The sequence below is a fragment of the Notolepis coatsorum genome (assembly GCF_963971535.1).
Source record: "Notolepis coatsorum genome assembly, chromosome: 3".
In the NCBI taxonomy this organism is placed as follows: domain Eukaryota; kingdom Metazoa; phylum Chordata; class Actinopteri; order Aulopiformes; family Paralepididae; genus Notolepis; species Notolepis coatsorum.
Window position 1 is genome coordinate 150081965 of NC_140167.1, and position 18580 is coordinate 150100544.

Genomic DNA, 18580 nt, shown 5'->3' on the forward strand with positions numbered 1-18580 from the left:
GTAGCAAAGAGAGGCAGAGTTGATTTTGAAAAAATTAAAAAATAAAACATCACTTACATAGGCGATCTGAGTGAGGGGCAAAGACAGGGGCGGTTCTAGCATCAGACCTTTAGGGGGGCTCAGGCCCTAGAGCAGTATCATCATTTCACAAAATGCCAAGGTATGACAAGGGAGGGGACAGGGGGGGGTGAAGGGGGGGTCTCCCACCCTTGGTGGATTTCTTTTGTCAAATCAGTTGTGCAATAGTACATTTTGGTGAGTAGTTTCTATACAATTCACTTATGACATTTAGGTAACATTAACACTTTGAATGCCGACATCGTGTATTGTCGTTTGATTTTTTTATTAGCTATCTGAATTCATATTTCATCAACCGAGTCTCCCGTTGGTACAGCAGACCCTCTAGGAGCTCAGATGGGACGCCCCCTATAGTCTATCCCTGTGTAACTGCAGGTCAGTCGATTACACTGGGAGATCCCTGTGGCGGGAGCCAACTGGCTCCATTGTGCTGGCGAGCCGTCTGATGATGAGGGATCTGATCGCGAGTTGGAAAGCAGCCTGGAATATATATTTACAGCAGCCAATAATCAATCAATAAACACGATCGATATTTGGAATGGCGATCAGGAATTGCAATAATCTTTTTGGAGAACATCTGATCTAAGATAAGGAGTCTAGGTTACCAGTTTTAGGATAATCAGACCTGTATTCACTGAGATATTAGCATGTGCCGTGTGTGTGTATGTGTGTGTGTGTGTGTGTGTGTGTGTGATCTTGAGGAAATGGATAATAGATTTTTCAGCCCGCCTCTATAGCGTGCATAGGTACACATATACTATCGATAATCTAGCGTTTATTTGAAAACGATTCATAAATAGGCCGACAAATGACAACGTGTCTAGTGTATTCGAGAATATTCCAATAAATGCCGTTTATGGGGGAATCTTAAAATTTTCAGAACATTTTCGAGAGAACGATAGCTTTTCGAAATGCTATAAAAAGGATATGAACCGATTAAAAAACAATCTATTTCGACAATGTTGACTGCAAACAAGTCATTGATAAGCGACGGGCAGATTAGACACAGCCATAATTTAAAACATAGATTATGCGTTTTTACCGCTAACATTGAAGTGGATGATGGCATTCAACAGGGTAAAAAGGTAAACAAGTCCAGCACTTACGGTGTTAACACTTTGATTGCCTAAGGCTAAATTCATGATATACCATAGGTTGCCAGCTCTATTTGTCTATGGAGAAGTTCCCCTTCTTTGCAGAGCTATAACTTTTTAAATTCTATTGCTAAATTGCCATTATTAGGGCCCATTCAATGTCCTATATGTATTGTTCAGGGTGAAGCAACATTACACTTTTTCATTCACATATTCATACTAAAGTATGGTCTAATGCAGGGGTGGGCAATTATTTTTCCCGGGGGGCCGAATGAGCAACTGAAAATATGTTGGGGGGCCGGGCCAAAATTCCAAACTCAATTATGCATAATATAAATTTTATTTCTATATAAAAAGCAGTAAATGGCATTGTTTTGACCCCTGGTAAGAGTGTATGTTATTATTTGGCAATTAAAAGGTGAGGTTAGCTTTCAAAAATATAATTTATTCAAATAGAATTTATTTCCAAAATGATAAACAAAATGTGAAACATTAATAACAAAGGGCATTTTGAGTTTCATATACTATTGAAACAAGGATTTTCTTAGCTTTCTAAAGACATCACATCATCTTATAGCAAAAATAAACAAGACATGTCACTGAACTGTGTAAAGAAAAGTGTCCCAGTTTTGTAGCCTTTTTTACTTTACATGCCTATATTAAACATTTAATGTTTTCAGAACTGTGCAAAAAAAAGAAAAAAAAATATCAAGTGTCCCATTTCACTTGTTATATTTCCACATTTTAGTGTTCTTCAGTTCTTTTTTTTTCATTCAGTGTGAGAAATCCAGTCTCTGTTGAGCTTTAACAAGTCCATCAAAGTCAGGTTGCATGTCTGAGGTGGAGATGCGAAGCAAAGCTGCCAGATGTTCATCAGTGAGAGAGGATCTGTACCTGGACTTGGTAAACGTCATGACTGAGAATGTCTGTTCACATATGTAGGTGGATCCAAAGAGAACCAACATCTTCTGAGCATGTCTCCTAAGCGTATACTGTGCGTGTGAACGTTGACATAAAAAAAAAAAAAAAGTAAAAAAAAAAGAAAATATTAATTTTTTTTTTTTTTTTTTTTTTTTATGTGATCTTTCGCGGGCTGGTCAGAATCATCCCGCGGGCCGGATCCGGCCCGCGGGCCGTACAATGCCCAGGTCTGGTCTAATGTATAAGTATGTTTTCATCTCTTTCTGCAGCTTTCTCCAGAACGTGATCTATAGCCCCAAATGCATTATATTGATGATGAAATACAGTTTGATGGCAATCGGCGCGATATAAAAGATTCCAACTAGACATGGTTCTAGAAGTTACTACACGTCATCTGATGATGACCGGATGGGCGAGGGGGCGTTTATAATTCCGTGGGCAACATTATACCATTCATCTAGTGTGGGTCATATGTTCATCAGATCAGTTAGTATAGGAGACATTGAAAAATAACGCTGAATCTTACCGTATCTTCCTTGCGCCGTTGTGCGATGAGTGTGGAACAGACATTTTCCTATTATGGGATGTAGAAATATCGGGTCCATTTCCAGCTTGTATAATAGTATATACGTCCAAATCATGTTGTTTATCGAGTTATTGGCAACGGATCGCTATGTATTGTGACGAGCTAGAGTGCCGGAACCTATACCGAGTGCCCGGAAGTAATATGGGTGAATAGCACATCGTCCAAGTAACTTCCTCTTTGGCGATTGCGCCGATCGGCCACCAGATGGCGCTCTTGAACCGCTAGAGGGTTCAGTGGGGCTTTTTGGTGGGTCTCAGGCCAGCGGATGGGAAATATGAATCCGATCACAGATTTTTGAAATATTGATATCAAAGACGAGTTACGGCGTCTTCGGCAACTTGAGCATGGCGGGGAAGGACGCCTAAACTCGTCTTCTGGCAGTTAAAGTGTTAACACTTTCAGTGCCGGTCCGTGTTTTCCTTTTTATGCCGTTGATGCCACGGTCCACGGCCCATGTAACGTTAATATCGCCTAATCTATGTTTTAAATTATGCTATGTGTCTAATCTGCCCATCGCTTATCAAAGAATCATTTTCCAGTCAACATTGGCAAAGCAGATTGTGTTTTTATCACTTCATTTCCTTTTTATAGCATTTTGAAAATCACTCGGTTTAGAAGAAAACACAACACATTCCATGATAATCGCCTTTTACTGGAATATTCCAGAACGTTATCATTTGTCGGTCTATTTATGAATCTTTTCAAATAAACGCTAGATGGTCGATAGTATATGTGTGCGCACGCACGCTCGTGCCGTGCGCTGATAATCGCTGCTATTATTTCCTCATGGCTTTTACAGTGAAACAGCCATATCACATATAGTGGAAACGCTTATATCTCCATGAAAACGAGTCTGATTATCCTAATACTGATAACATAGATTCCTTACCTGACATCAGATGGTATCCAAATGGTATATTCCAATTCCTGATCACCAGTATAGTATATTGTACAAGTATATTGATCCAACGTGTGTACAGTATAACCCATGATCGCCGCGGCTCAGAGGCTCCAGAATGAACTCTGGTAACTCCGGCTGCATGGGTGAGAAGTAAAATGTGGACTGGAATATTTTTTTTCCGCCATCCATTTTCATTGAGTCCATTCCAAAAGGGTGATTTACCATCTGGGAGACGATAGGGGGCGCTTTTTTCACATCTGATCGCCGGCGGCCCCTGGATCTCCAACGGTAGGCTCGCGTGATGCAATATGATTTCAGATCGCTAATACAAAAAGAAAAAAATAAATCAGAGAAAAGCCGTGACGTGGCTTTAAACGTCACAATCGTAAACCCGAGATTAGCCGTGAGTGGCGCTCAAAGTGTTAATGTACAAAGGAGACAACTACAGTATGTAAGTTGTAAACATATTATTATTTTTTTTATTCCAGTCGCTCATAATGATCATGATCATATTACGGAGCACTCACTGCGTTCGAGAGAGAGGGAGAGAGATACTCACATTTTCGTATACATCTATGGGAAAAATACATTTCCAGTGAGTGAAGGTTTGTTCAAATCATGAGGGAACAAAATACTTGAGGAAACTATTTTGAGGCCACTTCTATTTTGAAGCCACAAAATATTATTTTGAGGCCCCAAATTGATTAATTTGAGATAACTAAATACATTTTGAGGTAACAAAATACTATTTTGAGGCCACGACATATTTTTTTTATAAATTTTTGCGTGGAAGCAATACGCTTTTGTAGCAAGCAGATTAGCTGGGCTAGCTAGCTAACATTAGCTGAACTGACATTAGCTTGATAGCTAACTAGCGAATAGCATCAGCTAGCTAACATTAGCTTACTTATTATTACACCAACACCATGGAACTAATGACCAATTTGACAACGTTCTCTGTCAGAATAGTCAGTAATTCTATATAGTGCTAGCTAAAGTTTCAACATACTTGTCTTGTTGCTCATCAACCATACTTGTCTTGTTGCTCATCAACCCTGGCAAATTCACTATTACTAAACTAGTTACAGTAGCTAGCTAGCTAGTAGCTACATCTGCTTCCACATCTTGTGTTGAATGTCGGACTGGGACTTGACATGATGTTACAATGACGTTTTATTTTTTTGTATAGTTAACCAATGACGTAAACAGGCTACTACCGGCAATCCATGTCTGTAATAATAATAATAATAATAATAATAATAATAATAATAATAATAATAATAATAATAATAATAATAATAATAATAATAATAATAATAATAATAATAATAATAATAATAATAATAATAATAAAACAAAAATAATAATAATAATAATAATAAAACAAAAATAAAAACAATACAAATGTAAAAAAAATATATATATATTTTTTTATCTTAGCGGGGCTCAAATTATATTTAGGGGGGCTTCATCCCTAGAACCGCCACTGGGCTAAGATACAATAAAACATTTCCCTCCCGATGAGCAGGTTGGCACCTTGCATGGTTGCCTCCGCCGTCGTGTGTGAATGTGTGAGTGAATGGGTAAAATGTGAGTAACAAATTGTAAAGCGCTTTGGATACATTTTTTGTACATTTTACACGTTTTCCAGGACGAGTGAGAACCCTGAACACGGTATCGATCTTCTTGTCTGATTCTGGAGAAGAGCGAATTTCCCATAATGTTGGCATTTTCCTTTCAGTCAGTGGAGGTTTCTCTATGACCACACGTGAAACACAAATTCACTCATAATTCATAATTATTATTAATTTACATATATATATATTATATTCTTTTTAATTATTATTATTATTTATTTATTTATTAGAAATGTTTTCCTCTGTTTTTTATTTATTTATTTATTTATTTTTTATTTATTTATTTTATTTTCTTCAAAAATTGCCAAATTGACAGCTCTGAGCTCAGGCCTGCACTGCACTACTGCAGTAATGGCTGCAATTCTGCACAGGTTGACCCGGGATTAAATAAATAATAAATAATAGCCAATCAAAATAGGCTATTAACGTCATCTAAGCACGGCCCATGCATTTAAACTCTTGCCATTGAATGGGGGATTGAATGATTGACAGCCTTGAAATCCAATCAGAGAATGTTGCCATCTCTGCTGCTCTGCAGCTACACAGAGGTTGAATGATTGACTGCCTTGAGATCCAATCAGAGAATGTTGCCATCTCTGCTGCTCTGCAGCTACACGGAGGGGCTGCGTCTCCCCTCGCGGGATTGATTGATTGATTGAACATTTTATTAACAGAGCGGCCATGTTCGAAACCTCTATATTAGTGTATCTAACATTTAGCACTTTAAGAGCAACTTATTTTTCGCCGGCGGGACATTTACTGAGGACCAGCACAAAGTGTGGATATTATGATTTAACAAGTCTATCTGTCCAGGACGATGACAACATTATTGCAGATAAGAGCAGGCAGCCTAGCCGTTTCTAGCTTGGATGCTAATAACTACTGTACTAACGTTATCACGCTAGCTTGGATGCTAACTAACGTAATTAAGCTGGTCATGGTTCATGGTGAGCTGTTTGTGTTATAACGAGACAGCAAATTAATGAATGAATGAAAACTTTATTTAACAGATTGCAGAATGGGTACAATACAGTACGGCTCAATACACACAATTGTTAAGGGGATGCAGACCAGAGCAAGACTTTCGTCTTGTTTACATCAGGGTCCCCCATTTTCAATTCATATTGACATTTATGACATACACAACATACATGACATTTATGGCATATGAACTCAATAGCCCGCCGTGGCAATGGGACAATGGGATTGACCGATATGTTTACCAATATTCCAATGTACAGTTTTTCTGTACCATTGACTCAGAATGGTCTGTTTTATTGAAATCGTCACAGCAGTATAGTTTGTTTATACTGTGTGTGTGTGTGTGTGTACTGGAATGAGTGCATGTGGGATTGATGTGGTGATACTTCTTGACTTGTAGCCTATTGTGTCTTGGCAGTAAAGCTGTGAGTACAGTGGTGAGTCCAGGGTGGACATTTACCATGCATTTTATAAGCTCGTTTTGCATGAAATTGCAAAGAAATTGCATGTAGATGTGTTTGAAACAGTGAGGATGAGAAATGGTCTGATCTTGCTGTAAACAAATAGTTTTTGATTTGCCTTCTTGACTAAGCTATTGTTGTGATGTGTGTAAGTGAGGTGTGTGTCAAGAGTTACTCAAAGGTATAAATTACTACTAGTGCCTGTTTTTAACTGTAGTGTCTGTCTGCTGTCTTCATAACCACACTGGGTCTGTACTTCTTTATTAAATTTTTTTATCTCCCGTCCTCCCCAATTTTTGAACTCACCAGCCACTACTGACACACACATTGGGGGATGTTTTATAAATATAATATAATAATTTGTGCTTCACCAAAAAATTTGGTCAGCAGCCTCCACTGCTTTCAGTGTACTGCATTTGACGTAGTGTACTCACTCTGAGGAAGGTGAGATCTCGGCTGCGGTCAATGCTGGTGATCTCCAGGTTGCCCATCACCACCTCGCAGTTCTCGTAGTACTTCCTCAGGGTGCGGTACTGCTGTTCCAGGTCCGACAGAGTACTCAGCTTGTTCTCTGTGCCGGTACATACTACAAACAGACAAGGAGAAGGACACAGTGTTAGATATGTTGCTCAGCTTGTTCTCTATGCCGGTACAGTACATACTGCGAACAGACAAGGAGAAGGACACAGCGTTAGATCTGCTGTACTTCGAGGTGCCGTTTATCCCTTTCAAGATGAAGAGACTGTTCTCTGATATTCATTAGTCAACAGAGCTGAGAGGTATACCAAAGTACACCAGTATGGATCCATGCAACGGTATGGATTTTTACTATATCATTATCCACAATATATAGATATTGTATACTGTATATATATACGTACTGTATAATACAAAATATAAATCCTTGCAGTACTAAAAAAAGTCAAAGAAAATAGAAATGTTTAATGAAATAGCACCATGGCAATTATATTACAAGTTAATGACTATCTGATGGGTAGACCACAGTATGTGCGCTTACGGAGCTGTGTGTCAGACAGACTGCTCAGACACACCGGGGCACCGCAGGGGACAGTCCTCTCTCCCTTCCTCTTCACCGTCCACACTAACGACTTCCACTATCGGTCAGAGTCCTGCCACCTTCAGAAGTTTTTTGTCACATGGTGCGATAAAAACCACCTGCAGCTAAATGTGGCAAAGACCAGGGAACTAACTGGTGGTGGAGCTGGGGAGGAGGAGGAGTGCACCTGTGACCCCCGTTTCCATCAGGGGAGTCGATGTGGACATGGTTGAGGAGTACAAATACCTCTGTGTGCACATCGACAACAAACTGAACGGGTCAAAACACGCAGAGGCACTGTACAAGAAGGGCCAGAGCTGACTCTACTTCCTCAGAAGGCTGAGATTGTTCAATGTCTCGTACAAGGATGTTGAGGATGTTCTATGAGTCGGTGGTGGCGGGCGCCTTCTTGTACGTTGTGACCTGCTGGGGCAGTGGACTGAGAGCAGGGGACACAAACAGGCTGGATAAGCTGGTCAGGAAGGCCAGTAGCATGGTTGGGGTGGAGCTGGACTCCCTAGTGAGGGTGGCGGAGAGGAGGAGCCTTGCTAAGCTCCAGGCCATCAGGGAAAACCCCTCCCACCCACTATACACAGACTTGGCTGACAGGAGGAGCATGTTCAGTGCTAGGCTCACATTACCTAAATGCAGCACTGAACGGCACAGGAAGTCCTTTATTCCAACAGCCATCAGACTATACAATGCATCACTGTGCCTCACTGCATCACTGAGCACAGAGTGACAGTTACCATATTCCTGGACTCTTACTTTTGAAACAGCACTGTGCAATTTATTTACTGTATATTTTATGCCATTTTTATTCTATTGTATTATATTCTTATCCTAGGCAATTTGATTTGTTTTGTTATTCTTATTTGTGACCTGTTCTGTCTAAATGTTTAATGTTGAGCGATTTTCAGTGTAAAATTTCCCTCGGGATAATACAAGTATTTCTATTCTATTCTATTCTAATGACATATAAATTACTCACTATTACAGTCATATCACATTGTAATTTGTACTGTTAAACTAAATACCATCAAATAGTAGCAGTACTGTCTATCTGTATGTCGTGTGTGTCATATATGTTATGATGAATTGAAAATGGGGGACCCTGATGTAAACAAGACAAATGTCTTTCTCTGGTCTGCATCCCCTTAACAATTGTATGTAATTGAGCTGTACTGTACTGTACCCATTCTGCAATCTGTTAATAAAGTTTTCAATCAATAAATCAATCAATCAAACAAAGGTCTGTCCCATTGTATACCAATCAATGGGATATATTGCATGTTGACCTGCATTCTTTCAAATGTATATAATTAATCATTAAAACAGATGTGTAACAAATAAGAAATACAAATTCCACAGAAGGCATTAAATAATTATTATTTTCAATCATTTCACAATAATTGCATAATTGTGTTTGAATATCTGAGTAATTAAAGTAATTATACATTTGTCCAAAATAGCTGGTTCAGATATGGTTAAGCAGCTGCCCTGTGATCAGATTAATCCATATTATTTATTTTTCCGACATCAAATGCGTAATTTCTTATCGTACAAATATTGTCATATTTATTTTAATTATGATTAAGTAATTAATTCCAAGGAGGCCTGTAGCGTTAACATGAAGGCATCACTATGAGAACACAGTCCATCAAGTTAATAACATTTTAAATTAGTAAATCAATCATAAGTGTGCTCCTCAGCACTCTTAAATCTGCTCTCAGCCACGCTCAAATCTGATCTCAGGAAAATTTGGGGACTCGCGCTACCAGCCCTAATATGTCTTTAAATGTTTGGAAATGTTTGGTTGTAAATTCATTCGGGAATGAGGCCCAATGGTTGTTCAGATATTCACTTAAATCATTTACATATGCCTCTTGGATTCAATATCAATGGTCACTTAAATCATAAGTGACATATTCATTCTTCTCTTTACTGTAATACCAAACATTCACTCTACACGTGCATGTGTGAGATTTTAGGATAACTCACAATGTAAGATCACACCTTTAGACGAGGGGGGGCGAGGGGATAGGAAAGATGAATGAATGAATGAATGAATGAATGAATGAATGAATGAATGAATGAATGAATGAATGAATGAATGAATGAATGAATGAATGAATGAATTTATTCACACACACACACACACACACGATACATTTACATGCGAGTATCCTCATGTGATATCAATGTCACAAATTGTGTGCATGTGCCAGGTCTCCCAAGAAGCTATTTAAAGCTTTTGGAGGGAGCCTGATCACAGATACAAACAGAATATAAACAACAAAACAATAACAAAAAACAAAACAAAACAAAACAATACAACATGGGTAGGTTTACACACCTACCTACTAACTGACATATAACAGAGATACATAATACAGACAATTTTATTCCTAAGTTATAATTTTAATTAGAGATATGATTTTAGCAGTTCCTCTTTCAGTGATTTTTTAAAGGTTTTAAAAGTATTAGTCATTTTTAGATTTTCGTCAAGCTTGTTCCAGATCTGTGGACCCCTGCATGCTATGCTTAGGCTAGCACAATTGAGCCTTCTCCTCTTGCCAGATATAAGATGCTTATTTCTTGTGTTGTGGATGTGCAGTGGTTGGCAGACTGGGACAAGCTCAGACAGTCTGTGATTCATGTTGTTGACAACTTGATACATAATAAATGCGTTTTGATGAATGTTAAATTCAGCGAGCCTCAGGAGACTAAATCGATGGAACAGAGGCTTTGAGGGCGCTCTATACCCGGACCATGACAGCACTCGTAGTACCCTCTTTTGTAGGCTTTCTAGTTTCTTGAGATGGCTGGGGTATGTGTTGCACCATATGACGTTACAGTAATTGATGAGGGGTTCAAACAGGGTTTTGTATAAAGTGAGAAGGGCGGGCGGTTAGGTGGCCGAGCGGAGATTGCGTTCGTCACCAACCCCGGAGCTGTGAGCTGGATTCGCCTGTTCGAATCCAGCTCACAGCTCCGGGGTTGTCACCAGCTTGGCTGGCCGTCTGCACTAATACAATTGGCTGTATTAGAGGGTGGGAGAAGCTGGCGGGGTGGGTCCGGGTCGTTGTAAACAGCGACTCCTACAGTTCGGTCGGGGCGCCTGCTAAGCGCGGATAGGACTTGAGGGGGATAGTGTGATCCTCCCACACGCTACGCCCTCTCGATGAGAATCCGTGCTGCCAGGTGAAAAGAAGCGGTGATTGGCTGGACGTGTGTCGGAGGAAGCACGTGGTAGCCTCCACTCTCCCAGGTGATCTGACTGTGGGGGGTAAGTGCGCAGCGACCAGGAAGGGACTGGGAATTGGCATACGACTAACATTGGGATGGGAGAAAATCGGAGGAAAATGGAGGGGGGAAAAGATCAATAAAAAAAAAAAAAATAAATAAAGTGAGAAGGGCAGGCAAGGGAAGAAAATGACGTATTTTGCAGAATAAGCCAACATATTTGGACAGTTTTGTTTGTAGATATTTTATGTGGCATTTGAAGTTGAGTGACTCATCGATGATGACCCCCAGGAATTTTGTGGACACCACTCTTGACAGCTCCTTTCCATTTATTTTTATGCACATGTGATGTGTGCGCATCCAATTTGAGTGGAAGACAATGAAATTTGTTTTGCTGAGATTTAGTGATAATTTGTTGCATTTGAACCAGGTGTCCACTTTTTGTAGTTCTGTATTGAGTAGATCTTGTAGCTCGAGTGGATTTTTATGTGACAGAAACAAATTAGTGTCATCAGCGAATATTACTTTGTGCAGTAGTACAGATGAGTTGACAAAGTCATTTATATAGAGAATAAATAGTAAAGGCCCTAGAATTGACCCCTGGGGGACCCCATATTTGATGTCCATTTTTATTGATTTGTGATTTTTTATATCGACGTACTGTTGCCTACCATGTAAATAGCTACTGAACCAGTTGAGAGCCAGACCCCTTATGCCATAATGGTGTAGTTTCCCAAGTAGAATGGTGAAGTCAATGGTGTCAAAAGCCTTTGATAGATCCAGGAAAACGCCCACCCCACAATCACCCTGGTCAATGGCATCATGTATTTTTTCTATGCGGTCTAATATTGCCATGTTTGTAGTTCTCTTTTTCCTGAAGCCGTATTGTGAATTGGTGAGTATATCTAGCTTGGTGGTGTATTCGCTTAATCTATTGTACACAACTCTCTCATAGACTTTGGATAGAGCTGGTAACACGGATATTGGACGGTAATTATTAATACTATTTTTGTCACCTGATTAATATATGGGTATTATTCTCCCAATTTTGATGTTTTTTGGCACTACACCATGTAGTAATAGGGCGGGCCATACTTTTTTTTTTTTGGAAAATCAATCGAGTGGGGTGTCTAAAATATGTGTTTTTTTGTGGGGAATTCAAATATGGGATTCTTTTTCTAATCGGATAACTCCTACCTACATTGTTTTGGATTTCAAAATGGCAGATTTGACAATTTTTCACCCCTTGGCCATACATGGATGCCAACATGAATCTGAAGGAAATCCTAACATGCAAGGTGTCTAAATGATGTGTTTCTTAATGGGGAATTCAAATATGAGTTCATTTTTGGGATAGGATAACTTTAACCTACATCATTTTGGATTTCAAAATGGCAGATTTTACCATTTTTCACCCCTTGGCCATACATGGATGCCAACATGAATCTGAAGGAAATCCTAACATGCAAGGTGTCTAGATGATGTGTTTCTTAATGGGGAATTCAAATATGAGGTAATTTTGGGGATAGGATAAATATAACCTGCATAATTTTGGATTTCAAAATGGCTGATTTTACCATTTGAACCCATTGGTATTGTATTACAAAATTGCAAAGATAAAAAATATATGGGAAATCATTTATAATGACAAAGCCATCAAATTTATTAACAAGTGAACTGTATATAACTGGATACAACTCCAAAGATCAATAATAATAATAATAATACTAACAATAATAAATTGTATTTGTAATGCACACAAACACCTAAGTGCTAAATCTCGATCTCCTGACTTCTTGAACTTTGCCAGGTTCCAATATCTTGATTGGACTCATTCTTGGATGGCAAGATCTCCTACTGTACTGCTTTAGCCACCAACCTACAAACACAAACTTAAAGTCAACGTCAGCCATAAATAGGTGAGCTCTTTCCAGAACTACTCAGCAGAAACCTCTGTAACCATTTAAACAAACGTCTCAATGTATTGAGAAAATCCATGGGGCTCCATCAATCCTCTATCTTCTTAAATTTGATCAGGTTGCACAAGTCCTGCTTGGATTAATTCTTGGACATCAGCCTCCTGCTGGTCTCCTGAGCCCTGATCCCTCCATCCCTTTTTTCTTGTGAAAAGTACTTAACAGAGGCCTCAGTCACCATTTTAACAACCCTCTCGATGCTTTATGTGTGGCAAGGCCAGTCGAGAACCTCCATGGGGGTGTTGATTAAGTTCTTCACCTCGGAGGTGCTTAGGGAGCAGGTGAGAGGTGGCTCTGACAAATCTTCTGACCAGCTGATTAAGCCACCAATGCTGGAAGCGTCACTATTGATGTGAGGTGTTCTTCTGATCCTGACACAGGAGTCTCCCAGCTGAGTGTCTGGATCTCTCCACCCCCTCAATTCTCTCTTTTTGATCCTCAGAGCACAGCAGTGTTTGGAGGATGGCTTCACTGTGGGCATACCAAGCAGATCTTCTCACAGTTGGCATCACAACATCCAGCACCTCCTTCCTCTGAGACTTGAGGCAGTCCAGCTGAAACAGGATGTGCCTAGGCCCTTCGATCCAGGAGTGCTTGACCTTCATGTTGAACCAACATGGATAATACACTCCAATGATGAATTCCACAATGCATTGTAGATTATTCAGGTTCTTTCTTTTAAGTTGATGCTTTGACACCCAGAGCCTGAGGAGTCTGTTTGCTGTGGTGAGCCAGCGGCTGTGGTTTACCGGTCCAATCTCCAGCAGAGCCAGCCTTGCAGAAAGCACTCCATCCCTGATTGCACAGACCAGCTTATAGCCATAGTGTTGATCAGTTGAGAGATCTTGAATGATCTTCTCAGGCAGCTTGATCAGCGGAGGGCCAAGAAAGATCCTGGTGAAGTTAGGATTGATCTCCAAGTCTGTAACAGAATCAAGGAGCTGTCCTATTGGCCCAGACAATTTGTTGTCTGACAGAGTAGCCCCATCAACTTCAACAATGAGACAGCGCAGTGGAAGTTCACCAGTGTGCAGGTTGCACACCAACCAGACCAGCTTTCTCCCCAGGTGCAGCTCCAGCTTCCGCATTACACCTGCCTTCACTCCAGTGTTGACATTGGTCGAGTCTCCTCCAATGGCCCACAAGGTCTTATCAGAACCTCTCTCTTTCAGCCAGGCAAACAGGACCTTAGCAATCTTCTCTGCATGGGACTCCTCTTTAGTTGCTTTCTCTGGTGTAAAGTGGAACAGATAGTTGCTGCCAGGCTCACTAGCAACACTATAGTGTTCTTCCTTGATCTTTGCAGGAAAAGATTGGTCACTGCCCTCAGCTTCCATCATCACATTGGTCATGTCAATCCGCCCATCAAAGAGGATACAGGAGATCCCCCCCTCCTCCCTGCACTTCTCCTCAAACTCTTCCCCCAGCTCTTGCATCAACTTTTCTTGTGCTCTCTTAACCTTGTTCTTATCAATCACTTTACTTGTGTCATCTTCTAAGATGAGTCCTGCATCAATCAGAGCTGCAGTTGCTATAGCTGCAGTTGGCCTTAGACCTATGCCATACCTTACACTAGCAAGGGCGATGTTTGGAATCTCATCATAATTTTTCCGTAGCTTTGCTGAAGCTGCAGGGTCAGTTTCAGGAATGAGCTCAACTTCAGGGACTGTAAGGAAGCTCTCAACATCCTTCCTGGCAACCTTGTCTGCTGCTGCAAAGCTTTCTTCTTTGCCCCTTCTCCTTTTCTCTGCCTTCTTTTCCATCCCCTGCCTTTCCAATGTTTTAAGAAGATAGAGGATTGATGGAGCCCCATGGATTTTCTTAATACATTGAGACGTTTGTTAAAATGGTTACAGAGGTTTCTGCTGAGTAGTTCTGGAAAGAGCTCACCTATTTATGGCTGACGTTGACTTTAAGTTTGTGTTTGTAGGTTGGTGGCTAAAGCAGTACAGTAGGAGATCTTGCCATCCAAGAATGAGTCCAATCAAGATATTGGAACCTGGCAAAGTTCAAGAAGTCAGGAGATCGAGATTTAGCACTTAGGTGTTTGTGTGCATTACAAATACAATTTATTATTGTTAGTATTATTATTATTGATCTTTGGAGTTGTATCCAGTTATATACAGTTCACTTGTTAATACATTTGATGGCTTTGTCATTACAAATGATTTCCCATATATTTTTTATCTTTGCAATTTTGTAATACAATACCAATGGGTTCAAATGGTAAAATCAGCCATTTTGAAATCCAAAATTATGCAGGTTATATTTATCCTATCCCAAAAATGACCTCATATTTGAATTCCCCATTAAGAAACACATCATTTAGACACCTTGCATGTTAGGATTTCCTTCAGATACATGTTGGCATCCATGTATGGCCAAGGGGTGAAAAATGGTAAAATCGGCCATTTTGAAATCCAAAATGATGTAGGTTCGAGTTATCCTATCCCAAAAATGAACTCATATTTGAATTCCCCATTAAGAAACACATCATTTAGACACCTTGCATGTTAGGATTTCCTTCAGATTCATGTTGGCATCTATGTATGGCCAAGGGGTGAAAAATTGTCAAATCGGCCATTTTGAAATCCAAAACAATGTAGGTAGGAGTTATCCGATTAGAAAAATAATCCCATATTTGAATTCCCTACAAAAAAACACATATTTTAGACACCCCACTCGATTGATTTTCCAAAAAAAAAAAAGTATGGCCCGCCCTAATGTAGTAAGGACAAATTAATACAGTGAGCGAGTGGTCTGACTATAATATTGGCTATGGCTATTAGGATTTTGCTGCATATTCCATCAGCACCGGCTGTGCGAGTGTCCTTCATCTTCATGATAATGTTGAATAGTTCATCATGGTCAGTTGGTTTCATGAAAAAAGAGTTAATATAGTTACCTGATAAATACTGTTTAAAAGACACACCCCCGGGATGGCTAATTTTATTCGCCAGGTCTTCACCAATGGATGCAAAGTAGGTATTGAATTTATCAGAGAGATCCTGCTGTGACATGTTTGCAGGGTCAGGGAGCACTGATGCTTTTTTGTCCCTGTTTAGTACTTTATTTAGAACTGACCATGTCCTTTTTGAATCACCCTGAGATGCTATTACCTGATCAGTATAATGATCACATTTGCTTTTCCTTATTAGATGAGTGAGTTTATTTCTATATAGATTGTATTTGTTTCTATTGTTTATACTAGGCTTCTTAAGATAATGTTTGTAGAGTTTATTTTTGTGTTTAATGGATGTTAAGATGCCCTTTGTAAGCCAGGGGTTCAGGTCATTTTTACTGCTCATGACAGTCTTCTCGGGAATGGTGTTATGGATGGAGTCTGTTATTTCCAATATCAGACTATCATATGCTGTATCAGGATCACAGGCATCATATACATTTTTCCACCCTTTGGTCTCCAGGCTTCCATATAGTTGCTGCAGGGTTCTGTCATTTATTACTTTAATTGTTGTCTATACAAGGAGGGGGTGCAAGTTCACTGGCAAGATTTAGAGACAACATGACAGGGAAGTGATCAGTTATGTCAGTTAGGATCACTCCTGACTCCAGCTTGGTGTTTTGGATGTTGGTGATGATGTTATCAATGGTAGACTTGGATGAGTGTGTTATTCTAGTGAATATGTTTATAGTTGTGAAGAAGGAGGAAGAGTGCAGTGTATTAATGAAATTTTTTTTTATAGAATCATCCTTGGAGATGTCTATGTTAAAATCTCCCATTAGAATACAGTTGTTGTTTTTTATGTTTAATGAATGAAGGGTTTCCTCTAACTTGTTCCTAAAGACATCCAAGTTTGTGTCTGGGGGGCGATATATTACTCCAACGGTGAAGTTTTTTCCATTTTTTCCATTTATATCAATGAAGAGAGAATCAGAGCCGTCATCAAAGTCAACCATGTCACAAACATTTGCTTGTAGACTGGTATTCACGTAAAGACACACTCCTCCACCTATTTTCCCAATTCTGTTTTTATGGAAGAAATTATAGCCATCAAGATTGAGAATATCGGTGTCATTTAGCCAAGTTTCACTGCAACCAATTATATCAAATTTACAGCCAGAAATAGAAAGTAATGATACAAGGTCAGTATGGTGTTTACAGAGGCTTCTAATATTGAGGTGCAATAGTGAAAGGGTGTTTTCGGTATTGAAACAATCGAGATGCTCAGGGTCATATTGCTTGCAGGTGATATTTCCACCATCAAGACAGCAGCGATGGACATTATCTCCATCATCATCATCACTCAAGCCAAAGAAGCCCATAATAAAGGGAAATTCTTTTCACATATCATTGAGTGAAAATGACCTATGGTATTTAGAAATGTAACAGTATAAGAACCAGGCGTTCTATAAATGTAACACAAGAATATTCTTCCCTGCCGCGCACTCATGCTCTCCCTCCCACATCTAGTCGCCCTTTCGCGGTGCCCAAGTGATAGTATGATGTTCCTCTTTTCCATAAAAAAGTCAAGATTCCACGCAAGAGTCATTTTGGTTATTTCAGAGAAAAGAAGGATGTTGAGAAAAACAAGTCTGCAGTACGCAAGAAACATTTGTGGCATTCCAGAGGATAGAAGGACGTTGAGAAAGTTAAGTCTGCAGCACGCAAGAAACATTTTAGTAATTTCAGAGAAAATAAGGACGTTGATCCTACCATTTTCACGGTTGTATGGTGTCATTGGAACTTGTCAATCTCTTCCACATTTCTGATGACCAAAACTTTTGCGTTGTCTGGCGTGCCGTTTAATTTGATGAAGATCTTGCAGTTTGAGGTCCACGTTGATTGGATCTTCTTTTGGTAGCGGAGTAGACGGGCCTTTCTTGCGATGTCACCATTCTTTTTTGTGAGGTGTTCATTTAGATACACGCTCGTTCCATGTAGTTTGGGTCCTTGTTTTAGCAGGGCTATTTTAGCTTTTCGGTTGATGAAACGGATTATTACTGCAGGTGTATTCGTTTTGAGGCTGCAAGGTAATGGGTGGCAAGCCTCCACACCATTGGTATCCAGAGTGATTCCTTTAGTTAGGAGGAATTCCGCCACCTGTTCCTCGGCAGAAACATACTCCTGAGTGCTGTGATCCCTTCCTTCCCCACCTTTCACCGCCTGTGAGTACGACCGGGGTCAGGGACGCGGGAAGGGGGGGTGCGGGGGGTGCTGCAGCACCCCCTCTCAATTATTGCAAAAAAAAAAAAGAAAAAAAAAAAAAAATCTTTTTTTTTATGACAGTATTTATATATTTGTATATACTGTAACTGTATAACTAACACTGTATATTATAAGTGTATCCTGCTCAAAGCACGTCACCATTTTAATATTGTGTGTATTGAGCCGTACTGTATTGTAGCCATTCTCCAATCTGTTAAATAAAGTTTTCATTCATTCATTACACTACTGTATGTACACAATCATACGTGTAAAACCGAGTAGATTTTCGAGTGATGACAGACTGTCACAGACTGATTGAATGACAGGTGAAACAACTAATTGTATTCACCTCCCGTCTCCCGCCCTTCCCACGCGCCACGAACCACTGAGCTACTGTGATACAGTGCTTGCGCAGTGAGTCGATTTGAGCTAGTAGTCAGACTTTGCTAGCACAGAATGTCTCACTCGCAGAAAA

General features: G+C 39.8%; 1 protein-coding gene across 1 annotated transcript in view; it reads right to left on the reverse strand.

The window, feature by feature from the left end:
- The window catches only part of erbb4b (erb-b2 receptor tyrosine kinase 4b), a gene marked incomplete at both ends in the record, with an annotated part of 1077000 nt that overhangs the window by 479130 nt on the left and 579290 nt on the right, over window positions 1-18580 (reverse strand). Inside the window, one exon of the mRNA XM_084311407.1 lies at window positions 7094-7245. Within this exon, the coding sequence (XP_084167533.1) occupies window positions 7094-7245 (152 nt within the window). The remainder of the gene's footprint in view (window positions 1-7093; window positions 7246-18580) is intronic.